Source organism: Nelumbo nucifera, chromosome 1 (assembly GCF_055504915.1).
Source record: "Nelumbo nucifera cultivar China Antique chromosome 1, China Antique-T2T, whole genome shotgun sequence".
In the NCBI taxonomy this organism is placed as follows: Eukaryota; Viridiplantae; Streptophyta; class Magnoliopsida; order Proteales; family Nelumbonaceae; genus Nelumbo; species Nelumbo nucifera.
In genome coordinates this window covers 193,454,203-193,474,860 of record NC_142649.1, presented here as the reverse complement: position 1 = coordinate 193,474,860, position 20,658 = coordinate 193,454,203, and the positions used below count along the sequence as shown (strand labels likewise).

General features: G+C 41.9%; 1 protein-coding gene across 6 annotated transcripts in view; it reads right to left on the bottom strand.

Moving 5' to 3' along the window:
* LOC104611888 (WD-40 repeat family protein / beige-like protein) overlaps positions 1-20,658 on the bottom strand; it is a 171,056-nt gene that overhangs the window by 12,123 nt on the left and 138,275 nt on the right. For all 6 annotated transcript variants that reach the window (XM_019200170.2, XM_088895733.1, XM_088895734.1 and 3 more), the window contains 6 exons: positions 1,272-1,341; positions 1,047-1,130; positions 904-960; positions 708-776; positions 534-620; positions 318-434 (listed from right to left, as the gene is read on the bottom strand). In XM_019200170.2, the coding sequence (XP_019055715.1) occupies positions 318-434; positions 534-620; positions 708-776; positions 904-960; positions 1,047-1,130; positions 1,272-1,341 (484 nt within the window). The remainder of the gene's footprint in view (positions 1-317; positions 435-533; positions 621-707; positions 777-903; positions 961-1,046; positions 1,131-1,271; positions 1,342-20,658) is intronic.

The following is a 20,658-nucleotide window of genomic DNA, read 5'->3' as shown; positions in this document are numbered from 1 at the left end:
ATACTTCTGTTACCAATAGGCAAAGAAAATGATAAAAAATGCTAAATAATGGCAATGCAATACTATTACATTTGCCCTAGCCTACTTTAAAAAGTGATATTTTCAACAAACTAGAGATCACTGTTAAATCCAACCCCGTTTCATATCTTGGTCGCTATTTCTATTTAACAAAATATTAGAAGAGGTAAGCAGGCTACAGATATCAACATGTTTGTAAGAGTAGGGCAACAGAGCTCGAAATGCATTCTCTTGCAGCATTTACATTAAAAAGAAAAAACACCAACCATTTTAAAAGATAATATCACAACAGAACTTACTGTTCCGGCACTTGAGTAATGTGAACCATAATGAAACTTTGGGATGATTGGATCATCAAAGCTGGAGTATCTTTCTTGGAATTTTTTTAGCCTATCAACATTTAATGCACCAACAGGCTGCAAAGAGTATATACTTTACACTTAAATAAACAAACCAATTAAAACAGTGGAAATTTACAGTAATTAAGAACAGAAGACTGGATTAACTTGTGCAACCTGTGAAAGATCTCGGTATGAAGATGGATCAGTGAGATCCAAATTCTTTGAAGTGTAATCAGCAAGAATCCATGGAAAAACAGGATACTGCAATGAAGAAAAAGGATATTCAATAACAAAAGTACAGGATCCTACTTCTTCAAATTATTGACATAAAATATTTAGAAAATCAACCTGTGTGATGTCATTATAACTACGGCCAGCCAGGGTATTGAGCTGCATAAGATATTCAAAATTGCTGATCTGCGAATAGGTAGTGTTCTAGTGGTTAATAATATAGATTCAGTAACTAAAACAAAACGAAATTGCTGAAATTAAAACAACAGGTTTAAATAATGATGTATCTACAAGTCAATCATCAATTTCGTACCTCCCATCTAGCCCAACGCTCCATAAGCTGAGTTCTCTTAAGAAGTTGTTCAGGTCTCTAAAGCAAATAATACAGGACCTTAGTTTTAAGAATAGAATGTCTTAGATTCAAATAATACATTTAGAGCATTAAAAGATAGATACTTGTGTGGCTAGATAAATGTTGTTCAAATGAGGAGGCCGTGCTTGAACTATAGCTTTATATGCATTCTTCCGCCCTTCAATATTCTAGACCAAATACAAACCAAGAAAAAATAAAGACAAAAAGTGGTTTAGTGGCGATTTATGAGGAATGGATGTTATTAACAGACTTTGTGTTGACATAGATACAATGAAATTAGATGCATATAGATACTTATAACATTATACCCCAAAGTCAAAGAAGAAGTTTGATCTGTCAACCATAAATAATTCCAGTGCACTTCTCCGTAGAAGATATCTGTAGAATGGAATGCCATAAATAGGAGCAACAAAAAATCAATATGATGAATAAACATCAGAGTTTTAACAAGCAACAAAAAGTTGATTTTAGTATGTTAGATAATAAATACTATGTCAAACCAAAAATAAGTGTTACAAGGACATAGATTAGGGAGTTCAGAATCTGATGCCAGTCTAGGAGTCCAACCCAACAAGAAGGAAAACCATGGATTCAGGGAAGCATTCTAAAAAAAAAATTATTTCTATTAAAATGTCTAACATCATGAGAATTCTAAAAATTAAGGAACAATTAATTATGTATATTTGATGTTCATCTGTGACAAACAAGCAAAAAGAGAAAAGAAACTAAGGGTCCGTTTGGTTCGTGATCGGAATCAGAATGGGAATCCCTTGGAATTGGAATCGGAATGGTCTATTACCCCTACCTGTTTGGTTCAAACAGGAATCGGAATCGGATTCCGGTTGATGCTGTTTGGTTCATCAGGCTGGAATCGGAATCAGCCATGATTTCCAATTTTGCCCCTAATAAAAATAAAAAAGCAGAAAATGCATGAAAATTTCAAAAAAAATGCAGAAATTGCAGAAATTTTGCAGGAAATGCAGAAATTATAATAATTTTGTAGAAAATTCATAAAAATGCATGAAAGTTTTGTAGCAAATTCAGAAATTTTGCTTGTAGCTACCCACTGCTTCTTCAAACGTCTCCTCCGTTTCATTGTTAATCCACCCATACTCTCTCATGAACGGACTGACTAGGGTTTTTGGAGGGTAATTAGCAATAAAATCCTTCCACACGTTATCACCCTCCAAATCCCTAACAACCTCCAGAAGGCAGCTGTTGCACTTGAAACCTCCCCCGAAGCTGATAATCATCACCCTGTCACCTCTTCTCAACCTCTTCTTGGCCTCGCTGGCTCCAAGTCGTACTCTATCAGCCCCAAACTCTTTCCCACCCTGCCGCTCTTGCCGGCGGACGCGCTGTCCTTCTTGGGACAAGGAAGGAGGCGTGTTACTATAACATATCGAAGCAGCTCCCTTAGCGGTAGCACCTTGGGTGCTAATACTCTGAGGTTCTCGACGAAGGCACGAATGGCAGATTTGGGGAGGTTCTTGCCAAGGTGAAACCCTGGTCTACCCATGGCATCTTCCTTCTGAATTGCATATCCAAAAAGAAAAAAAGGAAACTAATAGTGGAATGGGAATCACGTTCCGGGGGAGGGGGTCGGGAATGGCCATTCCCCCATATGGGGGAATGGCACTCCGCCTACTCATTCCCATTCCGGTCGACCAAACATCCAGAAACGGAATGACCCATTCCGATTCTGATTCCAGGGTCCTATTCCCTCGAACCAAACAGACCCTAAAAATTGTTGGAGGTTGTAGGGATGTAACCAAAGTATTGTTACTCATCTGGGGACTATTTAGCATTTCTAGGAGTATAAGGGAGTATGTACAATTTTAGGGTCGTTGAGTGTTTGATTTGTTAAGCCATCATATGGTCTGGATTAGGATTTGAATAAGTGAGACTGTGAGAGAAGGTGGGCAGTGTTTATCTATTTCTTTTATTTTCTGGCATTATTCTTTCAATCTCTATAGATCAGTATGGTACTGGAGCTGTTGGGAGGGAAGTGTTTTATGGCACACAGGAAAAAAATTTTTAGAGGTTTCTTAATTTTTTCGATATAACAAGGGAAAAGGAAATTTCAATTGGGCTGATTTACTGCAGGGAGTTCTTACACAATTCAATGAAAAGAAATTTTCAGGTTAGGATACAATTTTTCATAATTTTCAGACTTTAGGATAAGGGCTGTTACGTCAGTCCTCAACTTTGTCCTGATGTGGAAATGCTTCATCTAAATTTCTAATTAGAACAACTAATCACATATATGCTGGGACTTGAGCTACCCTTGATATGTTTTCAGGCTTGTAAAAGGTGCATAAATTGATCTAAGCCTTACCTCATATCATCTTCGTTGAGAGACTTATTCTGGTGACATATCAATTGCACCCATATTGGTTGATTGGGAGAATGACATATCAATTGCACCCATATTTGTGTAGGTACTCTTTGCATCCCTTAATAAAGGGAATTTAATGGAGGTTAAAGAAATTTAGAACTCTAAGCATAGTCCATACATTTGGAAGGTCTTGTAAGGATTGAGTTGGGTTGTGTAAGCTAGACGGGCACAGGAGTCATATTCTACCTATTGCATATGCTCATCATGTATCTTCTTTGACTCCAACCCATCCTTTGAAAATAGACTAAAATGCCTATGATCACACGACTGGTATTTCTTCATACTTTCATTCATATCAGTTATTTTGTGGCAAAAACAACATTAATTATAGAAAATGGAAAAAAAACATCAAATTTGGTGATTAATTGTCTTTATCATTTGTCATCCACGTTCCTCAACTTGCCATTAATCTCATAGAAACTGAATATTCTAAAAGTCCCCCTCAAGCTAGCACTAGCTAGCTTGCTTGGAATGTAATAATTTATTATTATTTGTAGCAATACTTCAGACCACCTTTCGAATAAAGCAACTTGAAGACTCTAGTTGGTTCTACATGTTTGTTAGGTGCGGAAATATGCTCCCCATCCTCATTTGCTTTGTTTTAGAATGCTGTACTTATTTTTTCTCTGTCACAGTTGACATGGGTATTTTTGTTATTGGATCTTCTTTTTCTCAAGTAAATATAAAATCCAATTAAGGGGGCGGCAGAACCAATTCATTCTGCTCTCTCTTTCTCTCATTCCTCCTTATCCTCTCCCTCTCTTCTTCTTCTTCTCTTCTTTCTTCTTCTTTCTTCTTCTTTTCTTCTCTTGAACAGATCTCGAACTAACCTAGGACTGCTGCAGATGTGTTCCAAGTTGGTATCAGAGCAGGTTTAGGTTTAGTTTAGGTCTCATGTATGCTTAGTCCAGACGGCTGCATGAGACTCTATTTGGGTTGGAGTTTCAACCTTTTTTTGCCCGATTCTTAGAGGTCAGTGGAGTTCGGTGCATTGTTATTGCACCTCCCTGTCTTTCTGTTTTGCCCAGTGACCAGGAAGAATCAGAGAGACCTGTTCAATTGAGGTTTAGGGGTTAAACCTCAGGCTGAAAGTGGCGCTCAGTATTTTCTGGGTAGTTTTTTGATTTAGAGATTGATTCCAAGTGGAGAGCTTTCTGAAGTCTCTGAAGTTGCAGTTGGATCTTCTCTTTTGCTTTCCTCTGTTTTTTAGGGTTTTTCCTTGCTGGAATGACCAGTTTTGTGCTGCAGCAGATTGGTTTCAACTTGACTGCTATTTTTTAAAGAGGAAATCACTTCTCTTATCAGAAAATTTCTGGGAAGTGTGATGTTTTTGCTCAGTCCAGGATGGAGAATATGGGAAATGAGTTTAAATCAATTTTGTAAGGACTTGCAGGGGCTGGTAGTTTGACAGACAGCAGCTCCTTCCAGATTATGACTATTAAGTTTGATGGAGCAAACTATCTTGAGTGGGCTCAATCTGCAATGATGGCCATTGGAGGAAGGGGTAAGTTAGGGTATGTAAATGGTGACACTAAGATGCCAGCCAAGGAAGACCCTTCCTATGCGAAGTGGGTTCAAGAAAATTGCTTAGTCATGACTTGGCTTTGCAACTCAATGCAGCCCCATGTCAGTAGAAACTATTTGTGAGCAAAGACTGCCAAAGACATCTGGGACAATATGAAAGAAACTTACTCTCAGCCCCTAGATGTAGTAAGGGCCTATAAGCTGAAAATTGAAGTGACAAATCTGAAACAGGGGAGAAATCTGTGTCAATTTACTTCTCTACCTTGAAGTCTCTATGGCATAAAAATGATCATTTGGAGACAATTAAATGGAAAAGTTAGAAGGATACAGCAACATATAACAAATTGGTGGAAAGGAACAGGGTTTTTGAGTAATAAAAGAAGCATTGTTCCTTTTGAAATTGTGCATACTGATGTTTGGGGACCATAGTAGTAAAAGAAGCATTGTTCATCAGAGCACCTGTCCTTATACCCCTAAGCAAAATGGGGTAGCTAAGAGAAAGAACAGGCACATCCTTGAGGTTGCAAGAAGCATTATGCTTAATTCAAATGTTCCTATACATTTTTGGGGGGATGCAATTCATACAGTTGTGTATCTCATTAATCAAGTTCCCTCTCGTGTCTTGGGTATGAAAGCTCCCTTCACTTTATTGTATCCTGAGAAAGACTTGTTTACTATCCCTCTTAAAGTCTTTGGGTGCACATGTTTTGTTTAGATTTTGGGGCCTAATTGTTCTAAATTTGATCCAAAAGCCTCCAAATGCATTTTCCTTGGTTATGGACAAAATAAAAAAGGACATTGCTGTTTTTAACGATTTTTGGTTCTCGGTTTGTGTCCAAGGATGTTACCTTTTTTGAGGATGTTCCTTTTTATTTGGGAATTTCATCTCAAAGGGAGAGAGAAGAGAGGGGTGTGTCTACTCCTGAAGTTCTCCTTCCTATTCCTATTCTTGAAAAGGAAATATGTCAAGAGGATCATTGTCAGAAATGTAAGAAGTTGAAGGTTTTCCATAGGAGGTGGAGGCTAGTTGATTTTGGTGCTCTTGATCAGCCCATGCCAGTTCTAGTTTCCTCTGCAGCACCTGATCTAGATACTACCACTACTCTTTCTACTCTTGAGACTACCACCACAGAGCATTGTCTTCTACTAATGATCTTGACCTTCCCATTATAGTCCGTAAAAGGAAACAAAGATGTACCACATCCACTGCTCATTGCATATCTTAGTTTCTTTCATATGACCACCTTTCCCCATCCTATAAATCCTATTTGGCATCCATTTCTGCTATATCCATTCCTAAAACTGTGTAGGAAGCTCTCTCTCTGTGCCTGAAAGGAAAGATGCAATGAAGGAGGAAATGAATAAACTAATTAAAAATGAGACATGGGAGCTGGTGGATCAACCTGAAGGAAAGAAACCAATTGAGTGCAGATGGGTGTTCACTGTGAAGCATAATGCAGATGGATCACTTGAAAGATACAAAGCCCACCTAGTTCCAAAGGAGTACACACAAACCTATGGCATTGATTACTTTGAGACCTTTGCACCAATTTCTAAGATGAATACTATTTGTGTTCGGTTATCTCTGGCTACAAACTTTTCATGGCCCATGCTCCAAATGGATGTCAAGAATGCTTTCCTCAATGGTGATTTATAGGATGAAGTGTATATGGAATTGCCCCTTGGTTTCTATGATGCAGATGCAGGCAAGAAAGTTTGTAGACTCAAGAAGGCATTGTATGGTTCAAAGCAATCTCCAAGGGCTTGGTTTGATAGGTTTAGACTTGCTTTGGAGAAATTTAGGTTTATGCAGGCTCACTCAGACCACACACTTTTCATCAAGAGAGGTGGTTCCTCTCTAACACTCCTTGTTGTATATGTAGATGATATTGTGGTAACAGGCAAGTGATGTTGATGAGATTAATTCCCTCAAGCAATTACTTCACAAAGAGTTTGGGGTGAAAGATTTGGGTCATCTCCGATATTTTCTAAGAATTGAGGTGGCTAAATCTAAACATGGTATTTTCATTTCTTAGAAGAAATATGTACTTGACCTTTTGCATCATAAGATAAGTGCAGAAGAAGGTGAACCTCTTGATGACAAGACCACGTATCAATGGCTGGTTGGGAAACTTCTGTATCTTTGTCTGACTCGGCCTAACATTTCTTATGCTGTCAGTGTTCTTAGTCAGTACATGCACTCTCCAAGAACCATTCATTTGTTGGCCGTTGAGCAGATCATAGCATATCTCAAGAAGTGTCTAGGTCATGGAATACTTTTCAAGAATAATGGTCATATGAAAATTGATGTGTAGATGACAGGAGGTCTACCTTTGTGATGGGATATTGCCCACCGCAAAGGTCTCTTCGAGGGAGACCTAACCTCCTACTAAGAAAAGAAGAAGAGAAATGGATTAAGCCAGATCTGCCCTACTCGTTTATTCTCAGATATTTGTAGAGTGTACAAGGAAATCACGACATCTGCATGGGACTGTTCATGGCTGATGTGTCTTCCTTGTGTACATGTAGCGAATGGGTGGGCACTTGGCTTCTTTCAACATGTTGTGCTCTTCATGGGCCTTTAAAGGCACTGTGGGCTGGTCCCCGTGCTGGTTAGGGGTATGGGCCTTCGGTCTCACATGGGCTGGGGCCCCAACAACTCGCCCCTCCTTCAGAACAACCTTGTCCTCAAGGTTGAAGCCTGGAAACATCTTCTTGAGATTGTCACAGTCTTCCCAAGATGCATCCTCCTCGGGCAGGTGTTTCCAAACCACTAAGGCCTCCTTGTGCACTGTCTTTCCCCTTTTAACCCACCTTAGATCTCGAACCACCATAGGCTTCGGCTGCAGGCGCCCCTCCTCATTGAACTCAGGCAATGTGGGGCTAGCATTCGTGTGAGGTCCTGTACTCTTCTTTAGTAGGGAAACATGGAAGACTGGGTGGATGCGAGAAGATGGCGGAAGATCCAATCTATAGGCCACCTCTCCTACTCGGCCCACTATACGAAAGGGCCCAAAAAACAGAGGTGCAAGTTTAGGCCACTTCTGCTGGGCGACTGATACTTGGCGGTAGGACTGAAGCTTCAAGAACACAAACTCTCCCTCCTGGTAGGTTACCAGCTTATGCTTCTTGTCATACTGGGCCTTCATTTGCTGGGCCCGGTTCAGATGTTCCTTCATGGACCTCAAAACCTCATCCCTCTGCTGTAGCTTTTCTTCAACTTCTGCCACTGCTGTTGACCCCATTTCATAGGGAAGTATAAGAGGTGGTTCCCTCCCATACAATGCCTTAAATGGGTTCATTCCCAATGAGGAGTGATAGGTGGTATTGTACCACAACTCGGCCCATGGCAGCCAATTCATCCACTGTTTGGGCCTCTCGCCCGTAAAGCATCTCAAATAAGTCTCCAAGCACCTGTTAACCACTTTGGACTGTCCGTCGGCTTGTGGGTGGTAGCTGGTGGTGTGGTTCAATTGAGTCCCCTGGGCTTTAAAATATGCAGTCCAGAAGTGGCTCATGAAAGCCGGGTTCCTATCCGTCACAATGGATCGTGGGGTGCCATGCAGTCTGGTCACCTCTTTGACAAAAGTGTGTGCCACTTGGGCCGCTATGTATGGGTGCTTCAGCCTAATAAAATGACTGTATTTGGTTAGCCTATCCACAACTACCATAATTACTGATTTACCCATGGAAGTTGGGAGTCCCATGATGAAATCCATGGTAATATCCTCCCATACTTGGGTCGGAATCAGGAGAGGCTGCAACAATCCCACGGGAGTTTGATGGTCAGATTTGTAACATTGGCAAGTAGTGCATTGAGCTACAAACTGCTGGATGGCTTTCTTCATCCCTGACCAAAACAAATGCTGGCTTACCCGACGGTAGGTACGGAGTATTCCCGAATGGCCACCCAAGGCAGAGCCATGAAACAACTAAGTAACTCCAGAAGAAACTTTGATTGGGCCACAATCACTAGGCACCCTTTAAAGAAGAGATCTGGCCCCACTAAGTAGAACCCTAGGGCTGAAGTCGGATCTGCTGTAAGCTTCTGAATGATCTTCTGTATGGTTTCGTCCAGGTGGGCTTCTTCCTTGAGCCTGGCCCAGATAGAAAAGTTGGGATGGGATTCACCCAACATGAAAACCTCCTGGCTGCGGGACAGAGCGTCTGCCACCTTGTTTGATACGCTCGGCTTGTACTCCACCCGGTAGTCAAACCCCAATAGCTTATACAACCACTTCTGCTGAGCTGGGCTGTGCACTGGTTGCTCTAACAAGTGCTTGAGGCTTTGGTGATCAGTACAGATGACCAAGGGATGTCCCAGCAGATAGGATCGCCATTTCAGCACTGCAAGGACAACTGCCATCAGTTTCTTATCATAGGTGGACTGTAGTTGGGCCTGGGTAGACAACGCCTTGCTGAAGTAGGCTAGGGGTCTACCTTGTTGCATAAGGATTGCTCCCACTCCGGACTTAGATGCATCACATTCTACGACAAACTCTTGAGAGAAGTCTGCTAAGGCAAGAGTGGCCAGGGTGGATGATAACCCTGCATTTTGATGCCTTAAGGGCATCAATTCAGGGGTATTTTCGGCTTTAGAGGTGTGAAAGTGCACCATTTTTCCAGTTAAAATCAATTATGTGACCTCTGAGGGTCTCTGTGCAAATTATGTAGAAAACTGGGAAGTTTTCATGGCTGAAATGCAATTTTTGGGAAGCTAGTGTGAAGACCAGTTGAGAGAGGGGGTGTTTTTGTAAATAACTAAGAACAGGAGGGCGCCTCCTATCTACTAAACCTAGTTGGCGCCTATCCTACTGTATTACCATGCTCCCCTCTCCTTAGCAAACCCTAGGGAGCCTTTTTAACCCATTCTTTTCCTCCTTAGCTAACCCTAGCCGCCCCAATTGTGTAATCTCCACCATCCATTTTAGGGCTCTCCTTTGTAGCTTTTAAACCCTAGGGCGCCACCTATTCTGCTAATCCTCACCATTCAGCTCCCCAACCAATAAATCTCAGCCACTCCCTCCATCTTATATCCCAACTGTTAGAATGTTAGAGTTATGTTCGGCTGATAAGTGTTCTTATTAGCCCATTCTTATGTTTAACTTATCTTGTAACTGGGCTTGTGTTAATGGGCCTAATCCTGTTTAATGATTTAAGTCATCTGGGTGTCCCATCACTAATCAGGGGCATCCCAGTAATTTCTTGTACCTTGTACTATATTCATCTATAAATAAAGAACTGGTCGACTGGCTAGTACAGTTCGACATTCTATTCTTTTCTGTCATTCTCTTTTCTTTCTTGCTACTTCGAGTATAGCACTTCAGATTACATGGTATCAGAGCATTAGCTCCTTCCTGGTTTCAGCAGGCGCACTCTCTTCTCTTGCTGTCTTTTCATCTTCTCTCTTCCTTTTCTGGGTTGTTGCAGTGAAGACCTAGGAGTGTAAGAGAGTAAAGCAAGTTCGAACCTAGGGTTTCTCTTGGTTGTAGGACTCAAGAGAAGTAAGACCCAGAAGTAGATGTCCTACTAGATTATCTCCAGCAAAGAGTAGCTATTGGGATACTAAGAGAGGTCTGTATAGGACAGACCTAGTTGAGGACTGATTTCAGCAGTCCTAGCACTAGCCGAAAGAGGGAGAGCTTCCTCTACAGTTGCAGCTTCGTGCTCCAGCAAGACTTGCGCAGAACAAGTGGTAAAGACTTAGCCTTCTCTACAGTTGCAGCTTCGTGCCCCAGCAAGACTTGGGCAGAACTGTGGTAACTTCAGTTACAGATTCTCTTCAGGTTGGTTATCAGTCCTACTTTGTGAACTTCAGTTACTGCACTGCACAGTTACTTCAAGTTGCACAACAAGCCCTAACTGAAGTAACTTCAGTTACTAGCACTGTGAACTGGTTCAGTTAGCAGTCCTGTACTTGCTACTTCGGTTATCAGTACTGAACTGGTTCAGTACCCGAACTGTGAACACTTCTACCAGCACGGTGAACACTGTAACCACTTCGGCCAGTCCTAAACAGAATCAACTACAGCACTGTGAACAACTCCTGGACTGAAGTCAAGATGTCCTCACTATCCGGTGAAGTTTCCTCTAGAGATAACAGACCTGTTACAAGGTCCTCAAACCTGGAAAACCCTAATCTGCATAGCTTGCAGATTACAAGTGTGCTGCTAGATGAGTATAACTTCAGAGAGTGGTCTGTCTCAGCAATGCTGTTCATTACCTCTCGTGACCTCACAGGCTATTTGGATGGAGACAAGAAACAACCAGAAATTGGCAGTCCTGAATACACCGTGTGGCGTAAGGAAAATGCCACAGTCATGTCTTGGTTGCTGGCCTCTATGACTCCTAGGGTGGCCAGAACTGTTCATCACTTCCCCACAGCTGCTAAAATTTGGGAGAAAGTATCTAAGACATATGGCCAGAAAAAGAACAATGCTAGAATTTACAGGCTGAACCAAGACATTGCAGCCCTAAGGCAAGGAGACATGTCCGTGGCAACCTACTTTGCAACATTGGAAGGCCTCTGGGAAGAGCTTGACCACCATTTGATTTTGGATTGGGAAAATGCTAATGATAAGGAGAGGCATGATAAGCAGATTGAGGAGGGCAGAGCCTTCAAGTTTCTGGCGGGTCTTGACCCTGTATATGAAGGTATAAGGTCACAGATTCTAGGGAGAGATGAATTACCTGAGCTTCACCATGTCTACTACCTGGTGAGGAATGAAGAAGTAAGGAGAAAGGAGATGCAAGTTGACTCCCAGACACAATCAACAGAACAACCTGGAGAACATTCAGCCTTAGTCTCCACTAAGGGGAATAGATTTTCAGACAAGAAGTCCCTCAAGTGTACACATTGTGGTGGTGAGAAACACACAAAGGAGAAATGTTGGGTCCTGTACCCTCATCTGAAGCCAGCTGCTCTGAGAAAGGACAAAAGGCAACAGAAGGGCCACACAGCAAGTGGGAATCTTGCCACCAACAACAGTAGTGACAACTCACAGAGTATTCAGACAGTGTCATCTTCCACCGCAAAGCAGGCTGCCGACTCCTCTGGACCAAGTACTTTGGGCTTCACAGCTAGTGAGGTAGAGGTTCTCAGTCGGGCATTAGCCCGTCTGAAGAACAATTCTTTAGCTTCCACCTCTCTTGCCAAATCAGGTACAGCCTCTGCATTTAGTGCATCTAGTTCCATTAATTCTACCTCTTGGGTGATTGATTCTGGAGCCACTGACCATATGACACATATGTCCTCCTTATTCTCCACATATCATTTGTTGTCTGGCCAGGATAAGATGAGAGTAGCTGATGGGTCCCTCTCCACCATCTCTGGAAAGGGGGTGGTTGACCTAAGCAAGGATCTCTCTCTTAAATCAGTCCTACATGTTCCTAGTCTTACCTCAAATCTGTTGTCTGTTTCAAAGCTTACAGAAAACTTGAACTGCAGTATAACTTTCTTTCCTTCTCATTGTGTCTTCCAGGACAGATTGACGAGGAAAACGATTGGGAGTGGTCATGAGTATGGGGGCCTCTACTACTTTGATGAAGATGTCAGCTCAGCCATGCAAGCTTCTACTACTAGTCCGGAGAGTGTGGAGTCAATAGCTAGGCTGCACTTGTGGCATGCTAGGCTAGGTCATTTGTCCTTTTCTTCCTTAGCAATGTTGTTTCCCGAATTATGTAAGGGCATTTCGAGTCAGAGTTTAATTTGTGATGTGTGTCAAATGTCAAAACAATGTAGATCAATGTATCCAATTTCTAGTAATGAAATTCAAGCCCCTTTTGACTTGGTTCATTCTGATGTTTGGGGTCCTTCACCCATTGTTTCCATTGATGGCTTCCATTACTTCATCAGTTTTATTGACCATTATTCTCGGTGCACTTGGATTTATCTGTTGAAAGGACGTGAAGAAGTTCCCCGGATAACTATGATGTTTTGCAAGATGGTTGAAACACAATTTGATAAAAAGATCAAGCAATTCCGTTCAGACAATCCAGCTGAATACTTTGAAAGATCCCTGAACTCATTCATGGAAGATGCAGGCATGTTACATCAATCATCGTGTGCTTACACTCCTCAGCAAAATGGGGTCGCTGAGCGCAAGAACAGACATCTATTGGAGACAGCTCGAGCCCTTCTTTTCTAGCACAATGTGCCCAAGCAATATTGGTCTCAAGCTGTTCTCACTGCATCATACCTGATAAATCGGATGCCATCTAAGGTACTGGGTATGAAGACCCCTTTCTCTGTTTTGTGTCCCACTCTTCCAGAATTTCCTCTTCCCCCGCGGGTTTTTGGTTGTACATGCTTCATACATGTGAAAGATCCAAAGAAGACCAAGCTGGATCCTAAGGCTACAAAGGGAATATTTTTGGGGTACTCTCCTACACAGAAGGGGTATAAGTGTTATGATCCTATCTCCAAGAAAAAATATGTCACCAGGGATGTAGCCTTTTTTGAGTCTCAATCCTATTTCGGGTCTTCTCAGAATCCTCTTCAGGGGGAGAGTAGTGGGTTGGAAGAGGATTCTCATTCTCCCTTCTTTTTTGTTCCCATTTCAGCACCTTCCACTACTACTAGCTACAACATTCCGGGTCAACCTAGTGAGACTTCCACTGTGCCAGTTGCTTCTCCAGATTCGGCTGATACTTCTGAAGGTTCCAGTAAACAAGAGAAAGAGATACTTACATACAGTAGAAGGAAGAAGGCCCCTCAACCTCATGATTGCAACCAGTTGAACTCAGATCAATCTGTCTCTGCAATCCAAGGTAATTCTGATTCACTCAATTCAGATTTGGATCTTCCTATTGCTCTCCGTAAGCCTGTTCGTTCTTGTACCACTCGGCATCCCATAGCCGATTATGTTTTTTACTCACACTTATCCCCTGCCTATCATTCCTTTGTGTCTGCTCTTTCCTCTGTATGTGTCCCTTCCAGGTATTCAGAGGCGGCATCTGATCCAAGGTGGAAAGAAGCCATGAATGAGGAGATGAAAGCCCTAATGAAAGCAAGGACATGGGAATTGGTGGACCTGCCAGAAGGGAAAGGCACTGTTGGGTGCAAGTGGGTATTCACAGTAAAGCACAGGGAAGATGGGTCAGTTGAGAGGTACAAGGCCAGACTCGTGGCAAAGGGGTTTACACAAAAGGAAGGAATTGACTACAAGGAAACCTTTGCCCCAGTAGAAAAGCTCAACACAATCAGGGTTCTACTGTCACTAGCAGCAAAATTCTCTTGGGAACTTCATCAGCTGGATGTGAAGAATGCCTTCCTAAATGGTGATCTTCATGAAGAGGTGTTCATGGAACCCCCACTTGGATATGATGTTGGAAAGAAGGTATGCAAACTAAGGAAAGCATTATATGGTTTGAAGCAATCTCCCCGGGCATGGTTTGAGAGACTTTGTTTGGCCATGAAGAAAGTAGGGTACACTCAGAGCAGTCCAGATCATACATTGTTTACAAGGAGACAGGATGACAAACTTACAGCACTCATTGTGTATGTGGATGATATGGTGATTACTGGAAATGATGTGAGAGAGATGAAGAGGCTGAAGGAGTTCTTAGCTTCAGAATTTGAGATCAAAGACCTGGGAAATCTGAGATACTTTCTTGGAATTGAAGTTGCTAGATCAAGAGAAGGAATCTACATATGTCAAAGAAAGTATGTGCTAGATCTCCTAGAGGAAACAGGCATGATGGGGTGCAGGCCAGCAGACACTCCAATAGAACCAAGCCATGGATTACAAGAATCAATGGGTGAGGAATACTGTGATAAGGAAAGGTACCAAAAATTGGTAGGAAAACTGATATACTTATCCCTTACTCGGCCAGACATTGCCTATGCAGTACATGTTGTCAGTCAATTCATGCACTCACCAAAGACCCCTCATATGAGAGCAGTGGAAAGAATCCTCAGATACTTGAAGACTTGCCCAGGGAAAGGAATTTTATTCAGAAAAAACAGCAGACTTGAAATTGAAGCCTACACTGATGCTGATTGGGCTGGGTCTGTTGGAGACAGAAAATCAACCTCAGGTTACTGTACATTCTTGGGAGGAAACCTAGTCACATGACGCAGTAAGAAGCAGAATGTTGTGGCTAGATCAAGTGTAGAAGCAGAATACCGAGCTATGGCACACGGGGTTGCTGAACTCTTATGGCTCAGGACTCTCCTTAATGAGCTTGGTATCAAGACAGATAGTCCTCTCAAGCTGTACTGTGATAATAAAGCTGCTATCAACATTGCCAACAATCCTGTGCAGCATGACAGGACAAAACATATTGAAATTGATCGACACTTTGTCAGAGAGAGAATTATTTCAGGAGAACTCTGTGTGCCTTATACTCCATCAGAGATGCAGATTGCGGATGTATTAACTAAAGGGCTGGCATCAACGAAGTTCAGGGACATACTTGGCAAGCTAAACATGATTGATATCTATGCTTAGCTTGAGGGGGAGTGTTAGAATGTTAGAGTTATGTTCGGCTGATAAGTGTTCTTATTAGCCCATTCTTATGTTTAACTTATCTTGTAACTGGGCTTGTGTTAATGGGCCTAATCCTGTTTAATGATTTAAGTCATCTGGGTGTCCCATCACTAATCAGGGGCATCCCAGTAATTTCTTGTACCTTGTACTATATTCATCTATAAATAAAGAACTGGTCGACTGGCTAGTACAGTTCGACATTCTATTCTTTTCTGTCATTCTCTTTTCTTTCTTGCTACTTCGAGTATAGCACTTCAGATTACACCAACCATTCAATCTAGGGTGCTACCTTTTCTTTTAATCTTAACCCTTCAACCCTAGATGTTCTAATCTACACCATCCATTTCTGGGCGCCCAAATCTCAGCCCTACATAATACTAGGCGCCCTCTCCTTCCATTCTCAGCCATAGGATCACCCCAAAACCATCTTAGCCATCCATTAGAAACCCTAGGGCATCCGTAACTTTGCTAAATCCCAGTTGCTGCCCCCCATCTTTCTCCCTATTTCTAGTTGTCCACCCTTCTCTATAAAAAGGGTCCCAGGGGACCTATAGAAGGGGTTGGTCAATTCACCTAGGTAAGAAGGAAGGCTGATCTTGAGAAGTTCAAGGGTAGAGGAAGAGGAGGACGCCAAGGCAAGAGGAGGGGTTCCTACTTGCAGTTCGCCAACACCACTACTGCCACCTCTGGATTTGAATCCCAATCATTTTTTCTTCAGTTTTAGAACTCACAGTCGGACCAGTGCTAAAGAACAAAGAAACTCACAACGAGGAGAGCCAGGAAGTCCATATTAACATCCCTCCCCTTAATGCGATCCAACATGTCCCGGCCTATGCCAAGTTTTTAAAAGAGTTGTGTACTCAAATGATAGAGCCACGATCGGCCCCACAAAGAATAATGCTCTTGGTAGATGTTAGTGCTCCTCTCATAAGCTGTGTCATCACTGGAATCACCTTTGATCGGACACTAGTGGATTTTAGGGCCAGTATGACTCCGCTTCCATCCATTTATGATAGGTTCAGGATTGGCAAGTTAAAATCAACCCCGACAATTCTACAACTCATTGATTGGTCAGTCAACACTCCTTAAAGTGTTATTGAGGATGGCATGGTCAAGGTAGAGGGTTGTCACTTCCCATTGGATTTTATCCTAGACATGACCCCAATCAAGGAGCTGAACCATAACCCGATAATCTTAAGATGTCCATTTCTAGCAACGGCCAATAAAAACATCAACCGTAAATCGGGAGAAATGAACACTTCATTAGGGAAGCAGAAAGTCCAGTTAAACGTTTGTAGTGCCCCCAAGTATCCAAACCTAGGGGAAGATGAGTTCAAGGTATATATAGTGGATAACTTTTTAAATGACCTGTTTACCCCTTGGTTAGCCCAGTTTGAGCCTTGTCTGTTGGAAGATGAAAGTGAGTCAGAGACTGTAGATGGAAAAAGTGCTTGAATATGTCCGGCTGAAGACGTTAAACTTAGCGCTGGTTGGGAGGCAACCCAACGTAATTTTTAGTTAGTTTTAGGATAAGAGTTTCTTCACTTTCTTGATTCAAGACTAGGTGGCATACCTTGAACCCCTCAGGAAAGCCCTACTCGTTGTTCCCTTTGGCCCAAATCTTCTTTGCATCATTCTAGTCATGCCATTAGGGACAATGGCATTTAAGTTGGGAGTGAAGAAAGAGAGAGAAAAATTGAAAAAAAAAATTGTGAAACTAAGCCTTTAAAGATGGAGAATTAAAATTTCACTGAAATTTTTAAAATTTTCCACTAAAAGAGATTCCCAAACAGAAAAAGTTAAGGAAACTGATGAAAGAATATTGAATTTTGTAGAAATTGGTAGCAAGTGATAGGAGTCAAAATTGGTCTTGTTTGAATATTGACGAAACCGTTTGGAAATTGAAAAATACTCCCAAGTTTGCCCCTGTCAAGATAGGAAGAGAAAGATTGAGAAATTAGACAAAATTCTTCAAATTGTTAAGAGACAGTGGACTACCCTGAACAGTGTTGCAAAAAAAAAGGGGGATAATGTAAGGTAGTTATGCTCTTTGCTCCAATTAGAATGATGTACCAAATGACATTAAATGTAAATGAATAAAGTACAAATTTGATTCATGTTATTATGGTGTGTTTCTGTGTAATACTCTTAAACTGGACACATATGAGACTCGTGTTAGTTTAGAATCTTCACAACCGTTGTATAGATCTGGGGAGATTTGCCCTGCCAAGGCTAACACTGATGTGCCGCCAAGTTGGTTGGGGTGGCTTGTCTCAGCTGCCAGGGTTTGACTTGAGGTACATGTAGTGTGGGTTTTCTTGAAACCCTAAACTGGACCAGAATTCCAATGTTGCCCTGGACCTTGGAGATAGATGGGCAAAACTGGAATGTTACACCTGACCCCTAGACTCGATTATGATACTGCATTATGTGTCGGATTGAACTGCCTTTAATATGCCAATCAGTGAGATCCTTAAAGGGGGTCAAAACCTGGGTATGTTGGGACAGTCCGAGAATTCATCTGAGTGGGTGATCATAGTGACAGGATCAGCCCCTTTGTTGGACAAAGTGAATGATCAGAGATGCACTCTCTCTGATGGAAACCAAAGCTACCGGCAACCGATTTCAACCGTTGAAATTTGATTTGCAAAATATATTTATATAGAGATATACATATATATTATGGTTTCAAAATGTTCGCAAAATGTTTTAATTCCCGAGATTCATATGAGTAAAGAGTGCAGCACTGTACCATGCAGCCGAGGGAGAGGTCCTCTCTTGTCGGGTAGTGTTTGATCATTATGGGCTGAAAGGTTAAGTGTAAGACCATTGAGGGTAATACTTGATGGGCTAATTTTGCATCTGCCCATAGTCCATGGGTTTTTATAAGGTAGCTTGACCCAAGGACCACTTAGTGTAAGTGTTGGGCCCATTAAGAGCCCATGGTGATGGGCTCAGGGGTTCACTATCTCTTACAGTGAATTCGGCCAGGCCTTGTAACAGAGGCTAGGCTGAACCCATGTGGCTGATGTGTAGATCAATGTTTGGGTCCCACGCTATACAAGGATACCCAACTGAGCAGCAATTTGGAAGATAAGTGAGCACATGGACTTAATGGGCCTAAAGCCCAATTCGAACTGGTTTAATATGATTAATTAAAGAGGGGCGGTTCTGGGATTTAGATCAGCAGATAGGATAAGGAGTTGTCCCTATCCACTCAGAGAGTCCGGATCCAAATAAAGATTTGGATTAGGAAACTCCTAATAAGATTAGGAGGGCTAATCTTTATCTGCAAATAAGATAAGGGATTATCCTTATCTCTTAAAGAGAGTCCACACCCAAATACAAGATTTGGATTAGGAAACTCCTAATGGGATTAGGAGAACCTCTCTTTAAGTCTATAAATAGGGGAGGAGGGCGGACCCCAAATCATCCAATCAGATTACTGATACAAGAGAGAAGACAACTGTAGTTGGACTGACGCCATCTTCTGCTCTTGCCTCCTCCTGTTGCTGCCGCCATTGCCAGTTTGATCTCCACCTGTAGGAGCGATTAAGAAAGGTTCTTGATATCAGTTTTTGGTGAAAAACTGATTTGAAGTCGTGCTCACTCACCCTCCATCGAATTCTTGTTGAAGAGTTCGATTCTTGCTGAAGAACCACCTACTGATTCTGCACCACCCTACGCTGTGTCATCTTCAGCGTTTTCCTTGGGCGTGAACACCTTTGTTGGGAGTTACTGCTACTCCGTATCAGGTATATCCCTCTCCTACCTTTTGGTTTCAGATCTGGTCTGGTTTAGGGTTCAAGATTGATCCTTGAAAATGCAGTTTTCTAAAACAGGGAATATGATTCTCACATGGGAGAGAGAAATTTTGAAATTTCGCCCAACCTACCTGCAGGGTTCGGCCATCCATTTGATGGATCTCTCATCCCTTCAGTGGTATCAGAGCCAGGTTCAAATCTTGAACCGAAATAGACCAAATCTGGAACTGCGCAACTGGGCAGAAGCTGTTCTACCCGATTTGCGCAGATAAGAGTTTTTCTGGGAAATCGGTTCCCAGATTAAGGGCTATTGATCTGAAATTAAATCTTTATAAATCTGAATTATATTTAGAATGGTTCTTTATATTTTTCTTGATTTATGGGTTGTTCGTACGGTGGAGATCGAAGTCTTTAATGGCGCAAGAAATCTGCGCTTTCCAGTTCTTTTACATTCTTGTCTGTAATTAATCTTTTTTAATTTTAAGACTGAATGTATAAGAATTCGATTTGATGTAATATTTATAGAAAATTAGGGTTTTTATACTTTATTTCAATCAAGATCGAAGCTAATTGCGCAGAAGGAGGGATTTTCGCAGATTAGGGTTCGCCCATCTGCGATTTGCAGTTTGAGAAACTGCAAGCTGCGAACTAACCTTTGTTTTGCAGCGTAGCAGATCTACAAACAGCCCTTGTACTGATTCTTGATTGTCTATTATCAGTAATTTAATTTCAGATCATAATCTTGAATTAATTCTTGAATTAAAAATCAAACCCTAAACCCATTCGAACCAAATTGGACCAAACTAGTTGGACAGAATCTGTGGTTTGACGGGGGCTGTTCTCAGCCCTAATTTTTCATTCTTGGGCCCAGGATTTGATGTTTAATTGCAAGATCTAATTCGGCCCACACCTGTAAAACCCAATTTTAAAGTGTTAAAACTGCTTAAGCCCAGTGACTGCATAAAAGCAATATGGGCCAAACTGCTCTTTGCTATTCAGCCCATATACCTAAATAATATTAATTAGTAATATTATGGATTATTATGGGCTTTAATAATGGGTTTTACAGATATTAATTGATTGGATCAATTTTATCCCTGCATGTGAAGTATGGATGTGTGATGTGCAACGTTCATGGGCCATAAGTACTTGGCCCATGCTGATACAATAGTGGCTCTTGCGCACACCATGGCTGAATGCACATCATTACCATGGTGTCCTTAAGATCATTGGATGATCTCCCTTCGTGGTGGGCCCCACACCTCCCCAAGAGGAACCGTGCGAAACCCTAGCCGTTTAGGGCCCAACAAAATCTGGCTTTGTGAAAGTCAGTGGGAGCCACTTTGGTTTGACCTAAATTAAACTAGGGTGGAATAATTTTGTTCCCTCCTGAAATATGGGTGCATGTGATAGGGAGATTCATATGATGAACTCTCTAAAGGCCTTCCATCATTAGCATGAAGATAGGTCATTCAGTAAGGAAGAAACGCACCATAAAATTGGGCTATCCATTTGCTGC